The following is a 27,120-nucleotide window of genomic DNA, read 5'->3' as shown; positions in this document are numbered from 1 at the left end:
ATCAAGAGAGAATGGAGGGAGAGTGGATACAGCAAATATAAACAAGGATTAAACAAGCAAATATAAACAACAGCGCAAGGGGGAGGTTGTGCTGAGATCATGCCACTGCACTCCAGCCTGGGAACAGAGTGTGATCCTGTCGCAAAAGAATTTTTTTCTATTAAAAATAAACAAATAAAAGTAGTCATACTATAAATGAGTTTTAATTTTAAAAATGAAAGGACTTTTAAAGACTAAGTGGCTGTATAAACATAATCTTCATATTCATAATCTTGATTTTATACAGGTGCTCAAAAAATGTATTTTTATACTCTCCAGGGAAACTTTCTTGGTAATAAAATTTGTGAATAGCAAATATAATGTTTATCTTTTTTTTTTTAAAAAGACTTCTCTAATACATTTGTAACAAATTTAAATAAATAAAAACAATAAAATCAAGAACTCACCATGGCAATAAAACGACCAATGAAACAGAAGTATGAAAGATGGTCTGGATTAATGGTTGATGCTGGATTTATCTGCAGACAATAGTTGTTCTTGCCCGCATACTCAAATAAGCAATACATTGGGTTCAAAACTTCATGTGAAAGCAAGAAAAACCATTCTCTATAAGAAAGTAAGCCAAGGTTATTTTTTAGCATTAATATGTGAATTTAAAAACAGATCTTAAATATACTCATATATACATCATACCTCTGGCTCAATAGTCTTTAAGAACTCCACTGCCCAATTCCTCGGCCCTCCATCCATGTTCTTCTATGATCTGGCTCTCCATTTTAAGTTACCTGCTAGTTTCGATATGGCCAAACTACAAATTCACTGATCCTCATACAGATATAACATGCTTATTTGTACGCCACACTTTTGCTTGGATATGTCTCCTCAACTTCAACTCAGCTTAAATCCCACTTCAACAATTTTTTGAAGCAATTTCCAGTGTATATGTATTAATATCAGTCACTGAATACTCTGTGGTAACAATCTCACAATATTCATTCATTTTTATGCACATGACTTGCCCCATCCATCAGACTATAAGTTTCTCAAAGGCAAAAGCCATGTATTTTTTGTATTCTTAACTCTTACAAGCAAGCACTCCAGGACATATATACAATAGGTTTTAATATACATTTGCAGGTGATACTGAGATACACAGCACTGCTGCTATAGAACAGTTTTAACTTTATTGTCACTGCATTAAAAATGAAACTAACATTTAAAAGGTTAAATCTTTAAATATGATAAGCAATCTCTAACCTTTTACCACCCATTTTAAAGTCCAATATACGAAATTTTCAACTAGATAAAGGTATTACAAGATAAACCCAATCTCTAAAAGATTCTTTTCAACAGCAATTTCTTCTAAAGAAGATTTCCAAACTCAAATGCTTACAATGATCTGTGAGTACAAGGGGCTTCCTTCTCTCACATTCTCTGCTTAGCCACAATCCTCCATTCCTTACATCCCTGCTAAATTATCGGTGTTAAGGAAGAAGAATTTCTAGGCATATTATCGTAGTCCTCAGACAACTGGGCAGCGGTGGACACTGCAGTGAAATAGAGCATATGCTAACCTATAGGGGAAACAGTGACTCTGATTCAGCCCACTGACGCCACGTGAGAAGGCAGGATTGTGGGTCGAGTGTTTTAAAGAGAAGTCAGAAATCTTCATTCTTAAGCATAATCTAATGATTTTCAAATGTCATCAAGTAATTTAAAAACTGTAAAATCACAATGAGGGCCACCTCTATGTAGGCTAGATCTGGTCTGGCAGCCTGTTAATAAATGCTTTTCTAAAACTTTTAAAACACAATCGCTGATACTGCCTGAAGGGTAGAGAAGGGACTCCCTAAACAAAATCAACTAGAAATGGTAAACACCAATTCTTAAAACTAAGTTCAGTTGTAACATAGTAGTAGTTGAACCAAGTGACGTCCCCCTATGATGAGGCTGAAGTAAGACGTGCCCCAGGTAAGAGGACGGAGCAGGTCTAGTGAGAGTGTGTTTAGACACATATATAAAAACTAGGAATAAATCCTCCAGATGCTTCAGATAATTTTTAGCAAACAACAGCCCAGAGGAAACTGAATCAATTCAAAAGAAGAATGGCTAAAACATGGCATCTAAACTTTCCCCTGATGCTAGCAGAAAAGGAAGAAAAATTCCTAACTAGCAAGAGGCAGAAGAATTAACTTTCAACATATTCTTCTCAATACTCTCAAATAAACTGAAGAGACACAAGAGGTTGAAAAAATTATGAGACAACAGATGAACTAGCAGAGCCTAAAGAAGAAAATGAAGAAAACAGTAAAACCACTAATGAAGAAAAACCACATTAGAAGCAGCAAAACGTAGGGCAGTACTGCAAACAGTGACATGAGGATAGGCTTGAGAAAAATCAAAGTAAAATGGAAAAGCACAAAGATAAAAATGATCAGAGAAAAGATGACAGACATGTAAGACTGACAAAGGAGATTCCACATACCCATGACTGATGTTCCTGAAGAAAAATGGAACAAACGGAACAGAAAAAATATTCAAAGACATAATAGAAGAAAACTTCCCTGACATTAAGGAAGATCTTAACACATTCCTAAAAAAAGATACAAAACAATCAACAGTGAAATTATTGAACTTCAAGAAAAAGGACTGTGTGGGCACCCAGAGGAAAAATAAGGTTCCTACAAGGGGCTGGCCTCACACTTCACAGTACTAACATTCAGTGCTAGAAAACAGTAAAGCAATGTCTGAGTATTAGAAAAGCAAGTGTGTGAGAAATTTATATCCAGTGAAATTGTTGTTTATATGTAAAAGCAACAGAGAACATTATGCAAAGACTGTAGGAATATATCAACCCTGTAAACTCTTTAATAAACCATTTGATGAATCTAACCCACCAATACACGAATTAAATAAAAAATTTAGGAATAAAAAATCATGTTATGGAGGAACTGGCTATATTCATTAAAACCATCAAAATATAAAACTTAGACCAAAATAGTTGAGGCAAATAAGGGCTCAGATAAGAATGTAAATGTTAATAAAGACACATTGTAAACATACCATACTTCCTCATTTCTAAGATGTACCTTTCTTATGTCTGAACATTTCTGAAATTGAGATAAACTCACAATAGATGCAGTATGAACATTTATTGTGATAGGCAGTGTTTTGTTTCTGGAAAAGTCTAATGATGTTGTAATGAGGAAATATGCTAATATAAACAAAACTCTGATAATTCCACATATATTATCACATATCTGTTCCCACCAGTTGTACTTGATTCTGTATCTCTTTTTGCCAGCTGTGTTAAAACTGTGATTTTGTAATTCTGTACACCTCTAAAATGAGTTCAAAAAAGGAGTTGTTTTTATGAAAAGCAAGTTTGAATTCTTTAGAAAGATTTAATCAAAATGTTTTGCTAAACAATAGATTGCTGCCAAATTAGGCTGGGGCAGAACAAATAAGGGACAAAATAAAAAAAAAAAAAAAAAGGATTTTCCACCCATACTGCTTCACAAGTGTCTACTGTTAACAATATATTTAGTGAATGTAGAAAACATTCCCAAAAGAGACTCAGATTAGACTAAAAACATAAACATAAAACCAACATATGATGTTACAATAGCAAAAAATAAGAATGTATGCTACTAATCCATTATGATATTCCCATACAACAGAATATTACACAGACATTTTTAAAAAAGAAAATATTCAGACTAAGTGCTGTGCCTCACAACTGTAATCTCAGTACTTTGGGAGACCAAGGTGGGGGGAATCTCCTGAGCCCAAGAGTTCGAGACCAGCCTAGGCAAAATTATGAGACCCTCATCTCTACAAAAAGCTTTAAAAACTTTCTTTTTTTTTTTTGAGATGGAGTCTTGCTCTGTTGCCCAGGCTGGAGTGCAGTGGCGTGATCTCAGTTCACTACAAGCTCCACCTCCCAGGTTCACGCCATTCTCCTGCCTCAGCCTCCAGAGTAATTTTTTGTATTTTTAGTAGAGATGGGGTTTCACTATGTTAGTCAGGATGGTCTTGGTCTCCTGACCTCATGATCTGCCTGCCTTGGCCTCCCAAAGTGCTGGGATTACTGGCGTGAGCCACTGCACCCAGCCTTTAAAAACTTTTTTAAAAAAAAGAAGAAAAAAGAAATAAATTCACTCACTCACTGTGTATATATATATATATATATATATATATATACACACATAGAAAGATGTCCACACTACATTAAAAAACCAAAATCAGATCCTGCATTTTGTACACTTGCATGATTGTTAAAAAAGCAGCAAATATATAATACACATATATACGAATTTACACATATGTAAAGAAGATGTATAGAAAGATAACCAAGATAAGTAATAATAATAATGGTTACCTTGTGTATTTTTGAGAAAAATTCTGGATTGTTAATTCAAAATTTTAATACAATATATTTACATATGTTTTCAAGAATACTTTCCCTGCATACGAGATACACTTATTTCAAGGCAGATATGTGTTTTTTATTTTACCTCGCTAGGCCACCATAATCAAGTCCTTCTTCTCCTCTAAATATTACATATAAGCGCCTCCTCAAGTCATAGGGTTTTAATGCCATAATCTAATTAAAAACAAAAACATGAATATTAAATACATGCAGTACAAATTCCTTTCAAAACAATTTAAATTTAAACTGTATTTTCAAAATAACAGATTTCCTTATCTTACACAATGCTTTTAACTGAAGAGATGAATTGGTTTGTTTCACAAACTAGATAAAGACATACATTTCAATCTCTTAAGCTTTTCCTGACTCACTTTCACATACAGTTGACCCGTAAACAACATGAATTTAAGTCAACATGGTGACTGCACAGGTCCACTTATACCTGAAATTTTCTTCAGCCTCTGCCAACCCTGAGAAAGCAAGGCCAAGCCCTCTTCCTCCTCCTCAGCCTATCCAATGTGAAGACAATGAAAATGAAGACCTTTATGATGATCCACTTCTACTTAATGAATAGTATAAGTATTTTATCTTCCTTATGATTTTCTAAAAAACATTTTTTCTCTAGCTTACTTTAAGAATATAGTATATAATACATATATCATACAAAATGTGTTAACTGATTCTTTATGTTATTGGTAACGCTTCCAGTCAATGAGGTATTAGTAGTTCAGTTTTTGGGTCAAGTTTTTTTTTTGTTTTTTTTTTTTTTTTGAGACGGAGTCTCGCTCTGTCGCCCAGGCTGGCGTGCAGTGGCGCGATCTCAGCTCACTGCAAGCTCCGCCTCCCGGGTTTACGCCATTCTCTTGCCTCAGCCTCCCGAGTAGCTAGGATTACAGGCGCCCGCCACCTCGCCTGGCTAGTTCTTGTATTTTTTTTAGTAGAGACGGGGTTTCACCGTGTTAGCCAGGATGGTCTCGATCTCCTGACCTCGTGATCCGCCCGTCTCAGCCTCCCAAAGTGCTGGGATTACAGGCTTGAGCCACCGCGCCCGGCCATTTGGGTCAAGTTATATGTGGTTTTTCAACTGTGCAAGGGGTCAGCACTCCTAGCTCCTGTGTTGTTTAAGGGTCACCTATACTCTTTCCCCCTTCTGGTATTAAATGATAGTTCTACTTTGGGTTAACGGCAAGACAGGAAAAGCTTGACACAAAAGGCTTTTAAGGTTAAAAATATTATCTCCCCTGCTGGTTTCCCCAAACTGTACCAAAATCTTTCAACACGTGACTTGTAAATTTTTCTGACTAGCAGCACTTAGAGGCAAAAGACTTTGTTCTGCATCCTGCTTATACCGAACATTCCATTTCTTAGTAGGAAAGAAACTCAGCTATAATGACTAATTATTTATACAATGATGAATTTATTCACAGGCTAGTATAACTTAAAAACAATACCTATACCAAATTTTCATAATCTGTAATAGCTTACATCAAGGTTACTAGTAAGTAGGCTTTACTTTTGGATAGAAATACATTACATTCCACACATATGTCAGGACCAGAGCAAGACTGGCAGGTCTGGGTTGGAGCATAGCTCACCAGCATGCCTCCTTTGGGGCAGTCATGGGCTCAGTGCTATACATCAAATAGACCATGATTCTTCCCAAGACAGGGTAAAAAGCAAAATAAAGTCTATGAATTCAGATGTACACTTACTAAAATCAACCCAAACAGAAGTTGACCTATTTACACTTAGTTTGCCAAGAATTTATTAACTTAAAAGAAAAAAATCAACTTGATAATAGTTTAAGTATTATGCCCAAAGTCCAATAGTAAAATTAAGCTATGGCTTGAAATTCTCTTGGGGCTCAGAGTATCATTACTCCATTCTGGCTTGTACAAAGTATAAATAAAAGTCCCTGTATGCCTGAGTACACAGCAAAATTTGGTTCATCACTGTGATACTAGAGGGGGAGGGAATAAGACGTCTCATTATGAAAAATTCTCCATTGGAAAAAAACTGACAATACAGTATTTGGATTATTTATCCTTAAATATTCTGCAGATGATTCAGGAAAGGTAGAAATACTGCATTCATTTATTCGCTCATCAAATATTTATTGAATACCCTATATGTGCAAAGGCACTATTCTAGGTACTAGGCAGAACAGCAGTAAACCAATAGTCTCTGCTCTCATGGAGTCACATTCTAGTAAGGAAGACAAAATACACTATGTTGGGTGGTTATGAAAAAGAATAAAGCACCATAAATGGCTGGAATGTGACTGTGAGGGAGAAGAGCAGGACTGCCATCTTAAAATAGTAAGCTCAGAGAAGGTCTCTCTGAGATCACATTTAAACAGAAACGTAAAGGTGAGAATAAACAGTTATTAAAGGAATACTCAGATGGAATACAGTATCTACCAATTTAATTTTAATTTGATAGCATTATCAAAACTTTGAGGTAATAAATTCTTAGCCAAGTATTAAGTGTCGAAACAAGAATCAACTCATTCCAAAAGCTGTTTAGGCTTTATTTTAGTAAATACACGTCTAAATTCATGATAGAATGATTGTCTCTCAGTCTCAGTACCTTCACCTATAACATGGAGATACAATAAGAGCTATCTCAAAGAGATGCTGTGAGGACGAATGAAATAAAATGAGAAATGTAAGATGCCGGTGTTTTACAAATGATATTCACTCAGTTTATGGTAGGGTTTAGTGTAACTATTATTAAAATGGCCAGATGCAGTGGCTCAAGCCTGTAATCCCAGTACTTTAGGAGGCCAAGGTGGGTGGATCACTTGAGCCCAGAGTTCGAGACCAACCTGGGTAACATGGCAAAATTCCATCTCTATTAGAAAAAAAAAAAGGCACTCAGTAAGTGGCGGTGGCAGTCATTATTATTATAGCTGTGTTCTGGGTGGTTTAAAAATTTCTAAAACCGTAACTTTATTTAGATGTACAGAATACAATGAGACAAATAGTATTTTATTCTGCTAAAATCCTCCTTACCTGTTGGAAGGAATCTTCAAACAATGTCTGCCGGGACACATTGATCTTTACATGACTGGGTAGTGCATTAGACTAAAGACAAAAACAATATCATAATATCATCTAAGTTATAGTATATGTATTGTATAAAGATAACACTAAATTATTGTGAGTATAAGATTTATTTACCACTGTAGTACCTGGCACAAATAACGGAAGTGAGCAAGTTTCCACCTAAAGCTGCGTTCATAAGCAATTTGTGGACCACCTTTAGTTCTAAAGAAAAACAAAAAGAAACCAAATTAACTCATAGTAAAGTTGAATACTTAGTATTCAGTATGAAATGAGAGGTCCTAAAGTCCTACAAAATACCACAGGAAGTTTTTTGCTGGGAGAGAAGGGTATACATACATGGTGGGCCAAAAGCAGCTCAAGTAATGGGGACTACTACAGCAACAGGACACACACATACACAAAGAGGGACACTGTATTTATGCTGGGTCTTTGGTTAGTGAGTTAAATGAAATACCAAAGTCTACTACAGACTATTTCAAAGAAAATATTTGATAATCCTTAAATCTAAGGAGGACAGAGGCTCCAGACAGTAGAGACGTGGAAGGAAATTCTATCCCATCCTAAGTCTAACCTAAAACTCAAACAAATATTCCTGGAGATAATAAGCAGAGCAAAATCAAATTCCTAGAAACAACATTGTCATCTAGATGACACGGTTCAGGCGGTCAGTGAGAGAAAAGGCAGAGTTGGTGGCATGGCACCTGGGAATACAGGTTTCACAACATGGTCTGACTCACAGTAACAGAGCCTGGATCTCTTCTCTATTGACTGAGGGCCTGACAAGCACAAATCACTTTCATAATCTTAAGGAACACTTTGGAACAGATGAAAAATGTTCTCTTGCATTGTCAGGTTCAAGTGAATTCACTTATTCAAGCATTTACTGAAAGGATAGCTGGTACCTGGCTTTCTTCTAGACAGTGACGGCATTACTTATTAATAGGTAAAAATGCCTGTTTTGTGGAGCTTATGTACTAGTGAAGAGATAAGTAAAGTACAAATGTCTTATCACTCTTGACCTAAAACAATAAAAAAGGCATTGTTAAAAGGACAAAGGATAAGGAGTGATATGACAAGTATTTTGTAATTTTCAAAAGGGTAAAAAGAGTAGAGCTCATACACAAAGCGACATTTGAGCAAAAACATGAAGGAGAGGGCATAAGCCATATGGAGATTTGGGAAAAGAGCATACCAGGCAGACGGTGTAAGGGCTAAGACCCAAGGTGGAAGCTGACGGTGTTGAAGGCACAGCTAGTGGCCAATGAAGCTGGAACATGGTGAATAAGGAGGAGCGAAAACCAAGAAGAGGTTGAAGAGATGAGAGGGGTCAGATCCTGTAAGGCCATTACTGTGCTTTTTACTCCAACTGAGATGGAAACCACTGAAGGGTTTTGTGCAAACAAATGGCTTTTAATTTAACTTTTGTTTTGGAAAGTCAGTCTCTGTGCTGTACGGAGAATAACACAACATTGTACGAGGTATGGGAAGAAAGCAGGGAGAGGACTCTGCTACCAAGCCAGGCAACAGACAATGGTAGCCTGGACCAAAATGGTGGCAATGGGGGTGGTGAGACAGCTGGACTCTAGATATGCTCTGAAGCTGAGGTAACTAGAATTCTTGATGGGCTGTTTGTAAGCTAGGAGAGAAAGAGGAGTTGTGGATGATTCCACATTTTTTTTTCTAAGATGGAGTTTTGCTCTTGTTGCCCGAGCTGGAGTGCAATGGTGCAATCTCAGCTCACTGCAACCTCTGCCTCCAGGGTTCAAGTGATTCTCCTGCCTCAGCCTCCTGAGTAGCTGGGATTATAGGCGCACACCATCACGCCCAGCTAATTTTACCATGTTGGCCAGGCTGGTCTCGAACTCCTGACCTCAGGTGATCCACCCACCTCAGCCTCCCAAAGTGCTGGGATTACAGGCCTGAGCCACCATGCCCAGGTGATTCAAAAAATTTTGACCCAAGTACATGCTAGAGTAGAGTTATCATCAACTGTGTGACAGGGAGTATCACAGGTAGGGCTGGGTTTTTGTTGTTGTTTTGTTTTTGTTTTGTTTTGTTTTTTTTAGAGATGGGGTCTTGCTATGTTGCCCAGGCTGGTCTCAAACTCCTGGGCTCAAGTGATCTACCTGCCTCAACCTCCCAAAGTGCTGGGATTACAGGTGTGTGCCACCATGCCTGGCCAGAGAGCAGGTTCTACAGGACCTATCAGGAAGGAGTTACAAGTGGAGATGTCAATAAGCAGCTGAATATAGAAAGCAAAATTTCAAGTGAGAAGTCTGAGCTAAATTTGTGAGTCATTAGCAGGCAGGTGTTTTAAAAGTGTAATACTGAATAGGATGCACCAAGAGAATGAATGCAGTTTTTTTTTTTTAAAAAAAAAAGGGCTGAGGAAAAAAAGGAGGACTCGGCAAAATAAAGAAAAAAGACCAGAAAGGCAGAGGGAAATCAAGAAAGTATGGTTCACAGCACTACTTTTGCCAGGAGAGAGAAATGTATTATGTCAAATGTTCCTGATAAGTCCAATCAGACAGTACTTCAGACCAATGCCTGGATTAACAATGGGAAGATCATTGGTGCCCTTGCAAATTCAGTGTTACGGGAACTTCCTGGAGTTGGTTTAAAGGAGAAACTATGAATAGCAATACAGAGACAACCGTGCAAGTAGCTTTCCTGTAAACGGGAGCAATAAAAACGAATTGTGGGCTGGGTGTGATGGCTCACGCCTGTAATCTCAGGACTTTGGGAGGTCAAAGTGGGTGGATCGCCTGAGGTCAGGAGTTTGAGATCAGCCTGGCCAACATAGCAAAACCCCATCTCTACTGAAAATACAAAAATTAGCTGGACATGGTGGCGGGTGCCTGTAATCCCAGCTACTCGGGGGGCTGAGGCAGGAGAATCGCTTGAACCCAGGAGGCGGAGGTTGCAGTGAGCTGAGATCACATCATTGATTGCCCTCCAGCCTGGGCAACAGGAGCGAAACTCCATCTCAAAAAAAAAAAAAAAAACACACACACACAAATGAACTGTGTAATCGAACACATTGGTTTGGTAAAGGGAAGAGTTGTAATTTTTTTTTTTGCTTTTTTTTTTAAATCTAGGAGAAATAACAGCTGATAAGAATAATTTAGTGGAGAAATAAAACCTGATAATTCAAGACAAAGGTGGTAACTGTTGGAGCAATTAAGTAGAAAAGTGGTGGTAGGAATCGAATGTACCAGCAGAGGGAGCAGACTTTGATAATAACAATGACAGTTCATCTACAGAACAGGAGGGAGGAGAGGTGGTAGGAGATGCACAGATATGGTGGTACAAATTTGCAAAAGACCTTTTATGATTGCTTCTACTTTCTTAGTTATGCAAAGACATTACACCTTAGAGTAAGAATGAAGGAGACATCTGTCAACTGCTTAATTCAGTTATCTTTAAATCTGGAAAATCATTTCACTGACCATCTCATTGCAGCAGTGTCATGTGGCAGTTAAGAGCACAGAGTCAAGAGACAGACTGACTGTCATAGTTAGAAACCAGCTCCACTACTTGCCTTATAACTTTGCACAGTTAGTTACACTCCCTGTATCTCTCCTCACTTGGTAAAGAGAAAAATAATAGTATCTACCTCAAGGGGTTATTGGAAGATAAAATGAGTTAATACCTATGAAGTACTTAGAACAATCCTTCGCACATAGTAATCACTACATAAATAGTTGCCATTGCTATTATTAAGGAATGACATGCTGCAAATCCATCGTCAAATGAGAGCAAAGACAGCTATACTAACGTATCACTTGTGTAGGTTTTCTTGAACCAAAAAGTAAAATATTTTTCTAAACTTGAGGATAAGTTAGAGACTAACTCTCATGTGCTCACTAAGCAACATTTAAAGGAGAACCTCAGGTTTTCACTCACACAGATGACTTCCCATTGCGAGGATCTTTGAATGTTGTTGTTCTTGTGTTATGATCAACAAAGTACCTTACACCTTCACGAGTGTATCTAATTTCCCAGCCTTCTGGCAGGGGTTCTTCATTCTGTAAGCTAAAAGATAAAGTTAAAATCACAAGATGAACATTTTCTAGGTACTAAAAATATCTCATTCAAGGTTGGTTGATTCTACCTACAGATATATGCAAGATGATTTAAGGCTGCTGTATATACATACCCTTGAGTTCTTGGATCTTCCCATTGGGTTGTTTTTGTGTTGTGATTCACAAAGTAAACCCTGTCTGTTGAATCCACTCTTTTCTCTGAAATATAAAGTGACCATAATATTTAATAACTATTTGGGATCTATATATAAAATAAGGAATATATATATGATTATTATATATTATATATAAATATATATAAAAATATATCAGGGATATATGTATCGCTTATATGTCTTATAGAATATATACAATATATAATCTATTCTATACATAATATATATTATATAAATAATTATATATTATATAAATAATAATATATATTATATATTATAAGGGGTATATATTAAGGGATATATATAAGGGAGATATACATATAAAATAAGGGATATATATATGGAGATATATATATCTCCCTTACGGATCATTAGCAAAAACATAACGGCTTACCCCAGCCTGGTGGCAAAGGTCCATAAGGGTCATTTTCTGCAGCTAACATTGAGGCCTGATTGGAGAAAAGATTGGGGAGAGAAATAAAATAACAGTATTTTAATATGGAAGTGGAAATAAGCCAAGTGCATGGCAGAATCACATTTTATAATAATTTTCTAAAAATATGATAAGGGGCTGGGCACAGTGGCTCACGCCTGTAATCCCAGCACTTTGGGAGGGCAAGGTGGGAGGATTACTTAAGCCCAGGAGTTCAAGACCAGCCTGGAAGACCCTGTCTCTATTAAAAAAAATTTTTTTTTAATTAGCCAGACATGTTGGCACATTTGCCTAAAGTCCCAGCTACTTGGAAGGCTGAGGTGGGAGGATCACTTGAGCCCAGGAGGTGGAGGTTGCAGTGAACTGTGATCACACTACTACTGCACTCCAACCTGGGCAACAGAGCAAGAAGCTATCTCAAAAATAGATCTATATTATTAGATAGATAGATAGATAGATAGATAGATAGATAGATAGATCGATCTACATAATAAGGAAATGTAGCAATTTCAAGACACAAAGTTCTTTGTTTTTTTGAGACAGGATCTTCCTGCTCTATTACCCAGACTAGGGTGTAGTGGTATGATCTCAGCTCACAGCAGCCTCTGCTTCCCAGGCTCAAGCAATCCTCCCACCTCAGCCCCACCAAGTAGCTGGGACTACAGACATGCACCACCACACCTGGCTAATATTTGTATTTTTTGTAGAGACAAGGTTTTGCCGTGTTTCTGAGGCTGGTCTCGAACTCCGAGGCTCACGTGATCCACCTGCCTCGGCCTCTCACAGTGCTGGGATAACAGGTGTAAGCCACCACTCCCAGCCAAGACACAAAGTTCATAAAACGTCATGAAGAGGAGACTATCAACTAATCAAATTAATTATTAGTTTTTCTAAAATGATTTAAAAATAATACACTGGCATCAGTACTTTACTCTCCCAGTCCTTCCATACTAAACTATAGAGGGAAGATGAAATGGGAAAAGAACATACAGGAAATTGATGTTTAAATGAGGCAATATTATTTGTTTAAAAATAGACCAATTATCACAATTTTCTTTAAAACAAATGCCCACTAATAAAACTAACACTCAACTCCAGTACCATTTATAGAAATAAACTTTTAATTAGTATCTTTTATATTTTCATGCATACATAAAAACACATTTTTATGTAAGCCTCCATTCTTATTATAACCTAGAAATATATTCTGAGGAAAATATAAGCATTCTATCAAGAATTTTATAATAATGACAAATGTAAAAATAATTACCTGAAAAATAATTTCTTAAAGTAAATGCATCTTGATGAATATAATCTTGTAACAGACCCTGTTAATTATACTCAATATTTATCTTCCACCTGTTCTTGAGAACCAAATCCCTGCTTTGTTGGAGGTAGAAACGTGGCCATAAAGATCATTCCATCCCCCTTCCCTTGCAGCTGAGCTGGTAGAGTGAACAATTCTGGCCAGTGAGGTATAGGCAGAGGCCATGGTAAGGGCATCCTTCACTAAGTAAAAAAGGCAAGGGCTTGCAACAACAGAGCCATCTGCCCTTTCAATTCCTCTTTCTCTTTCTTCTTGCCTAGACTATGGATGTGAGGCCCACAGTGTAGAGTTCCATATAAACGAAGTAAAAGGCCTGAAGTGTGATACGGATGGCAGAGCATAAAGGCAGAAAGAACCCAGGTCCTTGATGACACTACTGAGTCAATGCAGCACTTAGACTTTTACCCCAGACCTGATGTTGTACTGAGATAATTAAACCTCAATGTGTTTAAGGAGATTCTATTACTTGCAAGATAACATTCTTCTGATACGCATCTGTTACCTCATTCTGCCCTGTTCACCAAAGGTTTTCAAGTGTACAGGTAAGTCCAACCAAAACCAAAGCTATATGTATTACTTTTTATGTATGTATATAGCTATATATATTACTATATATACCATATGGTATAATTACTATATACAGCTAAACTATGGAACCTTACCACTGATTTCTGTACAAGTCATGGAAGAACCAGCAATTGAAGGCAGCAGGAAACGCTATAGAAACTAGGCTGCCCACTCCCTCCCTGCTAGCTACATATAACCGGGAGAGTAGGTCAACCTGCAAATGAGAACTTACTATTTAACCTCTGAAAAAAAGGTGGTCGAAAGAGTCAGACTGTAACAGGATTTTGGAGGAAGTTACTTACATTTTCTTTCTATGTCTCTTTCCTACTTCCTTTCTATCTGCTAACTGCTACACTTTAGGTCTCAAGGTGCCTCAAAACACTATCTGTAGTTGCCCAGTACTTTAAAATTTATCTTTTCTACCTCCTATGATCACACCATTTATCAGAGGAGTTTTGTTTTGTTTTTTCCACTTCTCTCACGGATGTTTGCTTATGGCAATAAGTAAATCCCCAATTGGTCAAATTTTCAGACAGTGTTAGACTTTTTGGACAAAACTTTCAAGTTCTAGAAATATCTCTTATGGGACAAAACAGATGAACGTTGCTTCTTAGAATCTGGGAAGAGAATCAGAATAGCTATAATACTGCGAGACTGGCTCTAAGTAAAATCATAAGGTAAATGGTTATGTTGAAAGCAAACAAAATTATTATAAAAGTGAAGGATTGAAAATTAGCAAAAATATTATTTTACGAAGAATTGCATTTATGAAACTAACTCTTAGTAAGGATATAAAACTTAGTGTGTAAGTTATGTTACTAAACTAGAATATTTTAAATTATTATAAAGTGCATATATATATATATATATATATCAGAAACACTATTTATTAAAGATTAAAAAATATCTTGTAACACAGTCTATACTATTTCTAAAAATCACCAAAACAGATATGTGATTATGGTCAAGGGATAGCAAAAAAAAAAAAAAAGAAAGAAAAAAAAAAAAGGGAAAGAAAAATCACCATAATAGAGAAGGACAAACAAATAAGGGAGGAAGTTATGTAAACAATCTTATAATTTGCTAATTACCGAATAGAGGTATCGTTGGTTAAACTGTTGCATAGCTCCCTGCAATTGGTTCCGCTGAGATTGCCACTGTTCAAAATTTCGGACAGATTCCATGGTAGGCCGCTGCCACGTTGTTGTTCTGGTGTTATGATCCACATAATAAACTCTTCCACGATCATCAACTCTTCTTTCCCAACTACCACAAATAAACAATAATAAAAATAAACAATAATCTCTCAATATAAGAAAATGAAAAGCAGTTATTACTTCACTCACTTTAAATATCAAGACATGTTAAAATACCTAAAACATGAAACTATGAACTATTTATTTTAGCTACATTACCTTCCCATTCTACGACTAATACCTTTTTATTTCCTTTAGTCACTGTAATGTTTAGTCCCGCACTAGAAGAGGTTGCTTATTTTTATTTTTTTTTAAATTTTACTTTAAGTTCTGGGACACATGTGTAGAACACGCAGGTTTGTTATACAGGTATACATGCGCCATGGTCGTTTGCTGCAGCTATCAACCCATCAGGTTTTAAGCCCCTCAAGGGGAGGGAGAGCATTAGTCCTAATATAATTTCTAAAACCTGTCTAAAAAGAGGCCACTGAAAGAACAGTTTCAGTATCAATCTGGCTATCCGTTTTCTCTCTTTTTTTTTTTTTTGTGAGATGGCGTTTCACTCTTGTCACCTAGGCTGAAGTGCAATGGCGTGATCTCAGCTCACTGCAACCTCTGCCTCCCAGGTTCCAGTGATTTTCCTGCCTCAGCCTCCTGGGTAGCTGGGATTACAGGCACAGACCACCATACCCAGCTAATTTTTTGTATTTTTAGTAGAGACGGGGTTTCACCATGTTGGCCAGGCTGGTCTTGAACTCCTGACCTCAGGTGATCCTCCCACCTCTCAGCCTCCCAAAGTGTTGGGATTACAGGCATGAGCCACCGTGCTCGGCCTCTCCTTCTTTCTTTGATAAGCATTTACTGACAGTGCTTGCTGTATACCAAGCAATCTGCTCTATAGCCAATACCCATGTTCAGGATGAGTTAACTGAACTCTTTTTATTACTTTTTAACTCACCTTCCTGCCATTATATTGCTGCCAATTTTCTTCCTGAAACACAGGTGGACTCCATGTCATTCCACCCATGATGGATCACTGGCATGGCATAAAAATGAACTGTCCACATTTTCAGTCTCATCTCCCTGAGATCCTACAAGGGTCTCACGTGAGAGTCTAACCAACTATTTGCTGGTTCCAAGGGTGTCATGAGTTGAATTTTGTCATGCTTTTGCCTCACAGAATACCCTTCCCTATATCTCTACCAACTAGAATTCTACTCATCCTTGAGGGTTCATGCCAACTTCCACCTGTTCTACACATGTAGGATCTATTAAACCAATTTTTATCATTAATTCATGAAATGATTGTAAACTCCTTTCAGCAAGCAATTATAAATTCCTTAAACTTATTACTAAAAATACAATGGGGTCACAAAGACAATAATAGACGCTAAAGATGAAATTAAAGACAACCTCTGCCTAATTTTTGGACAACAGTTTCAGTGAAATAAACCCCATGTCATGGCTCTCAATGAATGGGCTAAATGAATGACTATAACTTGATGATCCTGTCAAGAGTTAAAATGAACTTCACGGTTTGCTATATTGCAATATTGGCGCCATGTTTTCCAATAAGTTCTCATTTAATACTGTAGAATCAAGGCCTGAGTGCTTTGTTCCATAAAACAGAAATATCCCACAAAAATAACATTTCTCTGCCTTAAGTTTTCTAGATTGTGAATGTGTTTTATAATGGTGGGCTTTAAATTGAATCTGGAAGGGAAATCTGAGTATCTAAGAAATATACTTCAGGTACACACAGAATGTGTGAGATAAATAAATGCAAATAGTACAATTTGACTAGCTATCAGTGCAGTTATGTAGACAGTTATGAAAAAATACAAAAGTAAAGGAAGACTCGTTTGTGAATGGCCTTGAATGACAGCCTAATAGCATGAATTTTAGTATGTAATAAAAACTTTATTAATTTAAAACTTTCTACAATTTTAGGCATAAGTTCACTCATGGAGACCTTTGTAGATTATAGTTTTGGGCCACTTTAATATTTAAGTCATTAAATCTTATGAAATAACATACTTTAGATCACTATCCTTGCAGAACCATACATATAAACTGTCCTAAATGTTACCTTTCTTTCCTTAAAAAAATTACAAGGAAGGACTGACAACTGACCAAATTTTGCAACTTCTCTCAGTAACTCATGCCAATGCTTGACAGTCTCTTGAAGAAGCCCTACAGACTATCTAGTCTCATTGACTGAACATTCATTATTTATACAAGGAAATTTAAAGAAACTGAATATATGCAGAATGAAAGAATCAAATTATGCTGTACTAAATGAATGTGAAAACCACATATGTAATAAAATATAACTGCAGATGCACAAAGATGCTATATTACCCTGGAGGTAAAGGTTGTGGTCTCTCCCATGTGGTAGTTCGAGTATTATGATCCACATAATAGGTTCTACCATGAGGATCTTTTCTTTGTTCCCACCTTTAATAAAAATACAAAAATAACAGTAAGAGACAACACACTAAGACAATCTTCCTAGTAATCAGAATGACTGAATGACTCTTCCTTATAATCAGAAAAATTACAGATAAGCTTTACATTAAAAGACTATAAACACACATACACAGCTATATATAAAGGCTATTATATATATACATAAGTGTTCATTTTCTCAATTATTAGTACTTTTTTAACCTCTTAATTATTCCCTTTTTATTACAGTATTGGAAACTCAAAAAGTATAGTTAGCAGAAAAGGAATACAATACCCCACATTTTAAAAAGTTACTTATAGAATTCCAAATTATCAGAAAGCAGAAATTGAATCAAGAATAAAGAAACTTTCAGCTTAATATTAAATCCAAGGCACAAAATGTCTATGAAGTAATACATTGATTTTGCTATAATTTCAAAAGTACCCATCTAAAAGATTTTTAGCCGAAATAGCCTTAAAGAAGTATGTGGTGATACTGCTCCATGAAAATTCTTTCATCTGTGTGCACAGTGTCTTTTCTTTGTGCATATCTATCCCAATTTTCGTTTTGGTAGGTCTCAGAACTTATGGAAATTACATTTTATCTTTTTCATATTCTATTTTGAAGACTCTCAATCTCTCGTTTCTACCATTCTCATTTTTTCTTCTGTGATTCCTGTTAATTTCTCTTCAGTCTTTTCTTAATATGGTATAGAAAAATAATTTTTTAAAATAAAAACTGGTGGGCCAGGCATGGTGGCTCATGCCTGTAATCCCAGCACTTTGGGAGGCTAAGGAGGGTGGATCACCTGAGGTCAGGAGCTGAAGACCAGCCTGGCCAATATGGAGAAACCCCGTCTCTACTAAAAACACACACACACACACACACACACACACAAAATTAGCCAGCCATGGTGGCACACACTCCTGTAATCCAAGCTACTTGGGAGGTTGACACATGAGAATTGCTTGAACCCAGGAGGTGGAGGTTGCAGTGAGCCGTGATTGCACCACTGCACTCCAGCCTGGGCGACAGGGCAAGACTCTGTCTTAAAAATATAAAATACAAATAAATAAATAAACAAACAAAAACTCATACTTCTGAGTTTAAGACTCTTGTTTTCAATTTTAAAATAGAATAACCAGAAAATATTTTCCTTTTTCTTTAACACAAGAACTCAAGAAGGTAGTGTTTCGGAAGGGACATGAGAGAGTATTCCTGGGGTGCTGTCAATGTTCTCTTTCGTGACTTGTGTGATGGTTACAAATGTGTATTTTGTGAGAAATCAGCTTCATCTATATATTTTGAAGGAAAGTACTTTTCTGTGTGTATGTGAAGTTTCACAATAAGAGATTCTGTTTTTAAATGTGAGTGCTTATCAAGAAGCCCTAACTTGGAATGGTGAGTTTTGATAAGTTGTCCTGCACCAAGAGGGAGGCTCAAGGATCTCCCATAAAGAATCCAGCACTTTTCCCTCCTACCTTCCTTCCCCATCTGCAAAGTTTTGAGGATCAAATCGCTTTTCCCTATTATTTGTTAATATGGTAAATTTATATTTTCAAATATTAAGTCAATCTGTGAGAACCCCCCCAAAAAGAACCCAATTAAATTTATTTTATTAAGAGTGCCGAAGTTATTTTATTTTTATACACGATAACTATATATACTGAAACTACTCCCTAGTTTGCACCCATAAACACATACATACTTAAGATGACAAATACACACAAAAAATTAAAAAATTTGTTTAGTCTGCATCTAACAAACCTAAGTCACAAAACGCTTAAGTAGTAACCATAAACAATAAAGATTCCCAAGTTCAGAACTGACTTAGGATCACAAAAATTATTAAACTTGCCTATTATATCCTACACTGGAACACTCAAGATATTCAGTACTGTAAAAACTTAGATATTCCTTATAAAGCATTTCACTAAAATCAGACAATCTGAAAGTTATGATTAACTTTATTTGCTTATATAAAAAGCTCACAGGAAAGGAGTTAAATATAAAATTTCATTTTAAAGGCCTTTCAGGAGTATGTCTAACATGTACCAATGGGCTATTCTGTATGAAAGCTTAACTACCAAAACCAAATGAATACCTAAAAACCTGATCAAGTTTCACTTTTGCTATTTTTAGGTAATAATTCCCATACACAGTCCTTGAATTTTTATTGCTATCCTATAGCAAAATTTCCTGGTTTCAACTGTTTCTTCACAAATATCCTTTACTATTTTTAATTTGGCTTTAATTTTTATCAAAATTACATATACTTCCAGATAGTTTAATATATACCTTCATAGCTATATAATTATATATACCTTCACATAGTTTAAACAGAGTCATATAGTCTATGAGACTTATTGCAAAAAACAACAGTACTTACTGTCTTTTTCACTTCATTTTCCACTCCCCAAGGCAACATTTTCAACTTTGTTTCAGTCCATTTTTTTTGGTATTTACTTCTTTTACTTATTAACTTCCTTGATTTATTGTAACTTGTTTAATTTCAAACACAATGTATTGACATTTTACTAGGAAAGGTGAAGCTGCAGGTCTCTCTCCTGCACACACACACATCTACACTTACCCTCCTCCCAACCATTCCAAATATATACATATGTTGTACCTTCCCTTACAGTTATCATTATGACTATATAAACTCCCCACAGCTGAGCACAGAACATACCCCGATTTCTTTTTTAAAAAAATACTATTAGCTAGAAAAATTATCTCCACTTCCATTTGCTTATTGTCTACATTCTTATCGTTAAACCCCAAATACTTTTCCAATTGCATAAATCTCTTAAAACGTTCAAGCTCGTTAGCTGTTCTATGATTGCACCTGTCTTCTGATTAGCTTCTAGTCTAGACTGTCTGCTGTCTGAGGCCACTCTGTGCTTTCCTTCATCATTGTGCAGACATTCCTTTCACTCCTCTCCTAGCAGACCCTCTAATTCCTGCATCCAACATCTTTTACTTTAACTACCTAGTTTTGGGAAAACACAAGTCCTAGTAACTTTCTAAGAAGACATAAGAAGTGAACTTTTGGAAACCTAGGATATGAAAAATTGTATTTATTCTATGCAAACACTAAACACTGTGTCTAGATACAGATCATATGTTGGGTATAATTTCCTTCCGCATCTAAGGCATGGACTCACTGTCTTCCACTCTCTTCTAGCTTTTCATGTTGATTCTAGGAAATCTGATGCCATTCTGATTATTATGAAACCTGCTTTATTTTTTCAATCTCTGAAAATATTTAGAATTTAATTGGCCCAAATGTACTAAAATTTTCACAACCAATTGTCTTAAAATAAATGTTTTCATTTATCATCCTGGATTTTTAGTGAGCCTTTTCAATAAGAAATTTGTGTCTATTCTTCAATAAAGAAATTTGTGTTTGTTATTTTGTTAAGGACTTCCTCCTATTTTCTCTCTTTCTAGAACTTTTCTTATCAGACTATCTGAACTGATCCTTATGTGTTACTCTCTGGCAAATTTCTTTACCTTTATCAGTCAAACTTTCCACTGAATTAAATTTCCAAGAGTTTTTTAGTCCTTTGAGTATTCCATTTTTATAGCACTGGGTTCTTGTTTTATGTATGTCATATCTACTTCTATCCTTCAGAGGATATTAAAATAGTCTCTTTTTTTTTTGGATGGAATCTCACTCTGTCACCCAGTCTGGAGTGCAGTGGTGCGACACTGGCTCTCTGCAACCTCCGTCTCCCAGGTTCAAGCGATTCTTCTGCCTCAGCCTTTTGAGTAGCTGGGACCACAGGCACGTGGCACCACGCCTGGCCAATTTTTGTATTTTTATTAGAGGCAGGGTTTCACCATATTGGCCAGGCTGGTCTCGAACTCCTGACCTCGTGATCTGCCCGCCTAGGCCTCCCAAAGTGCTGGGGATTACAGGCGGGAGTCACCGTGCCCAGCCCTAGTCTGGTATCTTAAAACAGTATTTTCTAGGTTGTTTGTTTTGATATCTATCTTTCAAATTAAGAGGTTTCCCTCAGATGTCTAATGAGAAGGGCACCGAAAACTGGGAGTTTTATGTGTCTGGGTGGGGCTTGTGGATTGCGGGATTAAATAAAGAGTGGGGCTGTTTTGTTAGAGAACAATCTATACTAGTATTTTCAGTGTTTTGGGGAGGTCTTCAATAGAAGATACTGTCAGTCTCCTGAGTGAAGAGGTAAAATCCTGGGTGTCAATATTCTGGGATCTGGGTTGGGTGTATATTTGAAAATTTACTTTACAACCTTCTTTACTTATTAACCTTTCAAAGGTTCACTTATGTCTGCTGATTTAGGACAGTATTTCTGACCTCCAATGTGCCTGGTGTTCCCAAGCGTCAAGTATCTCCAGTGAGGAAACCCCTAGGCAGAGCAGAAGTTCTGGCTGCAGGGAAGGGAATTAGGGTTTCTCAAACATTCAATCTTGCCATTTACAGTGTCATCTTCACTACCACTTCCAAAGGTATCCGATGCTGCCAATGCGTATTCTGAGCTTTTCCCACTGACAGGCCAGAATCCAGCTCTCTTGGGTTTGCTAACTGAGGTGCACTTAACCATCCTCCAAATGACTGCAGCCTCCACCAACAGCTTGATGGCAACCTCATAAGAACCCCAAGTAGAAGCACCTAGCGAATGCACTTCCTTATTCCTGATGCTCAGAAACTATGTGAGATAAGTTTTGGGGTAATTTATTATACAGCAATAAATAATACACAAGGAAGCACTACAAACCATTCAAAAGAATTAAGGGAGACCTACATATTAGACCATATGCTCCACAGAGTTTGGACCTTCATCTGTTTTGCTAATCAGTATACTAACAGCACCTAGCACAGAGGCTGCCACAGACAAAGAGTTTAATAAATATTTGTCAATTAAATATTTGATCAATGTGTGAATTTATTTGTACTGATTTGGAAATATGACTAAGTTGTTTTTTTAAACCAACTGAAAAGCTATACACAGTATGATCCTATTTATGAAAATATTTTATGCAAAATAATAATGTATATAGCTGCTCTCTAGCCTCTTCATCCACTTTTATCTTGTCTCATAGAACTTGTCACTACCGGACATTACTCAATGAGTTTTTTTACAGAAGACCGCTGTTTGTCTTCCCACTGAAATACAAGCTCTATACAACAGGTGCTACACAACAGAGCCTCGGGTTCTCTAGCTCTGCTGCACACGCCTAGAACAAGGCTCTCAAATATTTCCTGCTGGAATAATATATATAGACACCACTCTCACTGGTGAGTTTAAGAAGTATTAATATTTCTATATGACTTACATATTGTATTTGGTCATGTCTTAATTTTGTAATCAGAAACAGTTTTAATATTGGGAGAAAAAATAAACACAACCAAGCCCTTCATCCATATAACGGGCTACAAAGCCCTTTTCTGTTTTATCCTGAGCTAACTTCAAGTATTTCTAATTTACCATTTAACAAATATTCAGTAAGCACTTACGTTCCAAGCACAATGCTACTTGCTGATCTTGTTAGATCACTTCCAGATTTCAGTGTTTTTGTTCTAAATAGAATTTGTCTTTCTCAAACTAAATTTCTTGCTACACAGAACATTATATTCAGAACTGCTTTCAGTTATCTTATTTCTAATTTTCTAGACCCACAGAATGCACTTTAATAGATCTATAATGCACTAAATAAGGAATAGGCAAATTTCTACAAAGAGCCAGATGATAAATATTTCAGGCTTTGTGAACCAAAGATATAATCAAGACAATTATATAGGTACTTACATAAAAAGAGACTCCTGCCCGGCTCCACCCTCTCTGCCTATGCTGGGGCATCCGGAGTTGTGGGCATGTTGCCTACCCAGTTCCCTCTGCTGACAACATTCTCAGAACACAGAGTTCCTGGTCCACAAGGGAGCAGCCTGGCCAATTTCACCGTCTGCCCCAGGGACTCTTGAATACCTGTGTGTGCCCTTCTCTCCTCCCCTGGCAGCTGGCCCAAGGGGAGTCACCATGCTGAGCTGTCACTCCCAGGGTATGTGTCCACTGCTTGGGACCTGGTAGCTGCCAAGAGTAAGTCCCCAAAATCTGGTGGTGACCAGAGCAGGCCTTGGGCAGCAGTAAGGAAGGTATTTTTAGGGGGAAGTGGTACAGGGGTAAAGGGGGTACTCTGGCTTTGTCTCCATGACTCACAGTGACAGCCTGCTAGAGCTGCACCTGTGGGCCCTATAAAAGTGGTGGACAGGATCTGGCCAGAGACCAGATAATCCCATAGTGAAAATTCATGAACACCCCGCAAATAGGTGCAAACCACCAAATTACTGATTACTGAGAATTCTCAATAGAACTCTGATTTATAACTGCCACACTTCACCTTCAACCATAACCCTCTTCTGCCTAGTATTTAGGTATGGTTTCTCTGTCTCACTGAAACATTATATACAAATTTTCAAAGCCTCGTACTGAACAAAGACTTTGCTTTAAAAAAAAATGTGGAAGAATTTTGTGAAATATATTACAATAAAAATAATAAAATTTGGTGACTGATTGGGCAACTGCTGGCTTCAAACTTAGGTAACAGGGGTTGGCAGTAAGACTGCTGCCTTGTCATAACCACAATCCCAGAGTTAATCCTCTTTCTGTCTAGTATTGGCCAATCTCTGCCTCCACCGACCTACTCCATCAGCAGATCAACTGTCAGTCTCTTCCATTTCACAAAACAATCTACTCCTCAGTTCTGTATGTCCTCTTGCTCACTTCTATCAAACATTCCTCCTTCCCTTTGTCTTCAGAGAAAGTTTTCTACATTAGTTCACACTCTTCCAAAGTGTCCTCTATTACACTTCCTCCCTTCTCATTCACTCTCAACTCAGAGCAAGTTAAATACAGCTCTCGTTATTTCCCTGAAACCACACTCTGTCATAGGTCAACAATAAATAAACTCTTTGTAATTAAGTTCAATGAGTGCCTTTCAGTTCTTACTAGAATTTTTCAGTGGCTTCTGACCTTGGTAACCATTTCTTCCAGAGGCATTTACCAGTCAGAGCTTTTGCCCAATTGCTCATTCTAAATCATTTAATGTAACACAAATACACTTATTTAACAAATATTTATTGAGTGCCTGCTATATGGCAGGCACAGTTCTGAGCACGAAGAATATATAAATAGACAAAATAAAATCCCTCTTCAATCTAGTGGAGAGACAACAGATAATAACACTGTGTGTCACATAATTTAAATGTTAAAAAGAAAAATAATAAAGGTTACATCATGCTGATTGGAAGAAGCCTACTCAAAAGAGTTCATACTTACTCCATCTATAGTAAGTTCTACAGCAGGGAAAAGTAATCTACAGTAGAAAAAATCAGAATAGTGATTGCCTCAGAATCACAGCTTTCTAGGGTGATATTAATGTTCTATATCTCAATAAAGATTTGAGTTACACAGACATACATATTTGCCAAAATTCATCAAAATAGTACATTCAAGACTCGTGTTTTTCTTTGTAATCTTTATCTAAAAAAATTTAAAAACATATTGAATTCCAGTTAATGATTTGCAAGCTGAAGTGTTGAGGAACAAAACATACTGATGTCTGAAACTCATTGAAATGCACTAAAAATCAGATGGATAAAGAGATGAAGAAATGAGATAAGGCAAGCACAATAAAGTGTCAACTTTAAAATCTAGTGGGAAGTGTGTGGGTTTTCACTGCAAAATTATAATTTTCTGTACATTTGTAAATTTTCAACATAAAATGTTGGGGAAAATAAGGCAGGGTAGGGGAATGTGGGGAGACTGGCTTGATTTGGACAGGAGACTCAAAAAAGGCCTCTGGAATGAGGTAACATTTTAACAAAACCTGAGTATATTTGAGAATACATAAAAGAGCACATGCAAAGGTCTTTAGGCGAAATCATGCTTGGCATAACGCTCAAATGTTATCTCCAGGCTAGAATACTCTTCTTCAGTTTTGGAACTATACATATAACTACCTCCTTGGTATACGGCATGAGGTAACATATATCAACTGGATGTCCTACAAAATACAGAACGCTTTCTCTTCACTCTCCTACCCCAAGTCCAACATTCTATCATTATTTTGGTCAAATATGCCACGACCCAGGCGCCTAACCACTATTTAGGGGTGGGGCGGAGGGGTGCAGATTCACAGTGTATTTTTAATCTCTCTGAAAAGTAACTCAATACACTGTCCAATTTTTCACTGATGCACACTTTAAATTAGATTTTGATACACAGAATTTTTTTATTTCATCTACATATCTCTATAGAAAGTGAATTAAAAAAACTGTGGAGAGTAAAGGGTTGTTTAACAAAACAACTTGAAGTAGCAGTTCTCAACCTGGCTGTGCATTCGAATCAACAGGATTTAGGCACCCATAATCCTATCCTGTTGTTAGCTAAATGACTCAGTAAGTTACCAAACAAAAGAAAACACAGGAACTAAGGTAAGATTTTTAAGCAAAGAGGGAAGATGATGTGGAGTTGAAAACTGCTAATTCAAAGGGTTACACAGCCTAGTGCTGTGTATGCCAGAAGAATCCACCTTGGTTCCGCTCTTTTCTATTCTATCTCCCCACAACTTATTACCAAGACCCATCTTACGTCAACCTAAAATATTAGCATTTACCTCACTTCAGGCTCTCTTCATTTCTCCCCTGGATTAGTGGCTTTTAAACTTTTTTTGACCACAGTTTACACAGTAAGAAGTGTGTTTTATATAAACATCTCTGTGTATACCAGATTGCTATTTACTGATTTTACTTACACACACACACACACACACACACACACACACACACACACACAGAAAGAGAGAGAGAGAGAGAGAGAGAGAGAGAGAGAGAGAGAGAAACTTTCAGGAAACAATGCTTATTCTTACTACATTTAACATTTTCCAGTATTTCCTATTCTCACCTATATTTCTTTATTCAAATGCTGGTCATAACCTATTAATGGGTTGCACTCTACAAATTGAAAAACACTAATCTAGATTACTGCCAAATTCTAATACAAAGATCATAAATGGTGGCAACATGCCTGCTGAAGCATTTATCTGGTCCCGACAGAATTAGGTGTATGTACTTACTGTTTTGAACTGGAATTCCCTCATTTATAAAACAGCCTGGCTACTATCCCAACTCCTTAACTCCTCAGCTGTCTATACCACTGCAAAAATGTTCTTAATAAAAGCAGAGGATTATGTCACTCCCCTGCTTTACATTCTTTAATGCTTATTAGTGGTTTTCAGAAAAAAGTTCAAAACCCTTCGCAATCACACAAAATTCTTCATAGGGCTGTTTTCTCTTCAGCATTATATATCTTGCTGCCTCAAATGCTGAACTCAAACTATAACAAAATAATAATTCCTGGGTTCAGCATACTCATTTTCATGGGTACTAGGGATTTGAATGTGCAGTCGGCT

General features: G+C 36.8%; 1 protein-coding gene across 11 annotated transcripts in view; it reads right to left on the bottom strand.

Moving 5' to 3' along the window:
* WWP1 (WW domain containing E3 ubiquitin protein ligase 1) overlaps positions 1–27,120 on the bottom strand; it is a 141,005-nt gene that overhangs the window by 43,568 nt on the left and 70,317 nt on the right. For all 11 annotated transcript variants that reach the window (XM_015145628.3, XM_077942299.1, XM_077942298.1 and 8 more), the window contains 9 exon segments: positions 17,586–17,681; positions 15,120–15,294; positions 12,096–12,150; positions 11,660–11,744; positions 11,407–11,535; positions 7,626–7,701; positions 7,447–7,518; positions 4,518–4,606; positions 447–606 (listed from right to left, as the gene is read on the bottom strand). In XM_015145628.3, the coding sequence (XP_015001114.2) occupies positions 447–606; positions 4,518–4,606; positions 7,447–7,518; positions 7,626–7,701; positions 11,407–11,535; positions 11,660–11,744; positions 12,096–12,150; positions 15,120–15,294; positions 17,586–17,681 (937 nt within the window).

The sequence above is a fragment of the Macaca mulatta genome, chromosome 8 (genome assembly GCF_049350105.2).
Source record: "Macaca mulatta isolate MMU2019108-1 chromosome 8, T2T-MMU8v2.0, whole genome shotgun sequence".
In the NCBI taxonomy this organism is placed as follows: Eukaryota; Metazoa; Chordata; class Mammalia; order Primates; family Cercopithecidae; genus Macaca; species Macaca mulatta.
The sequence above is the reverse complement of the archived record's forward strand: the minus strand, read 5'-3'. Positions and strand labels throughout refer to the sequence as shown.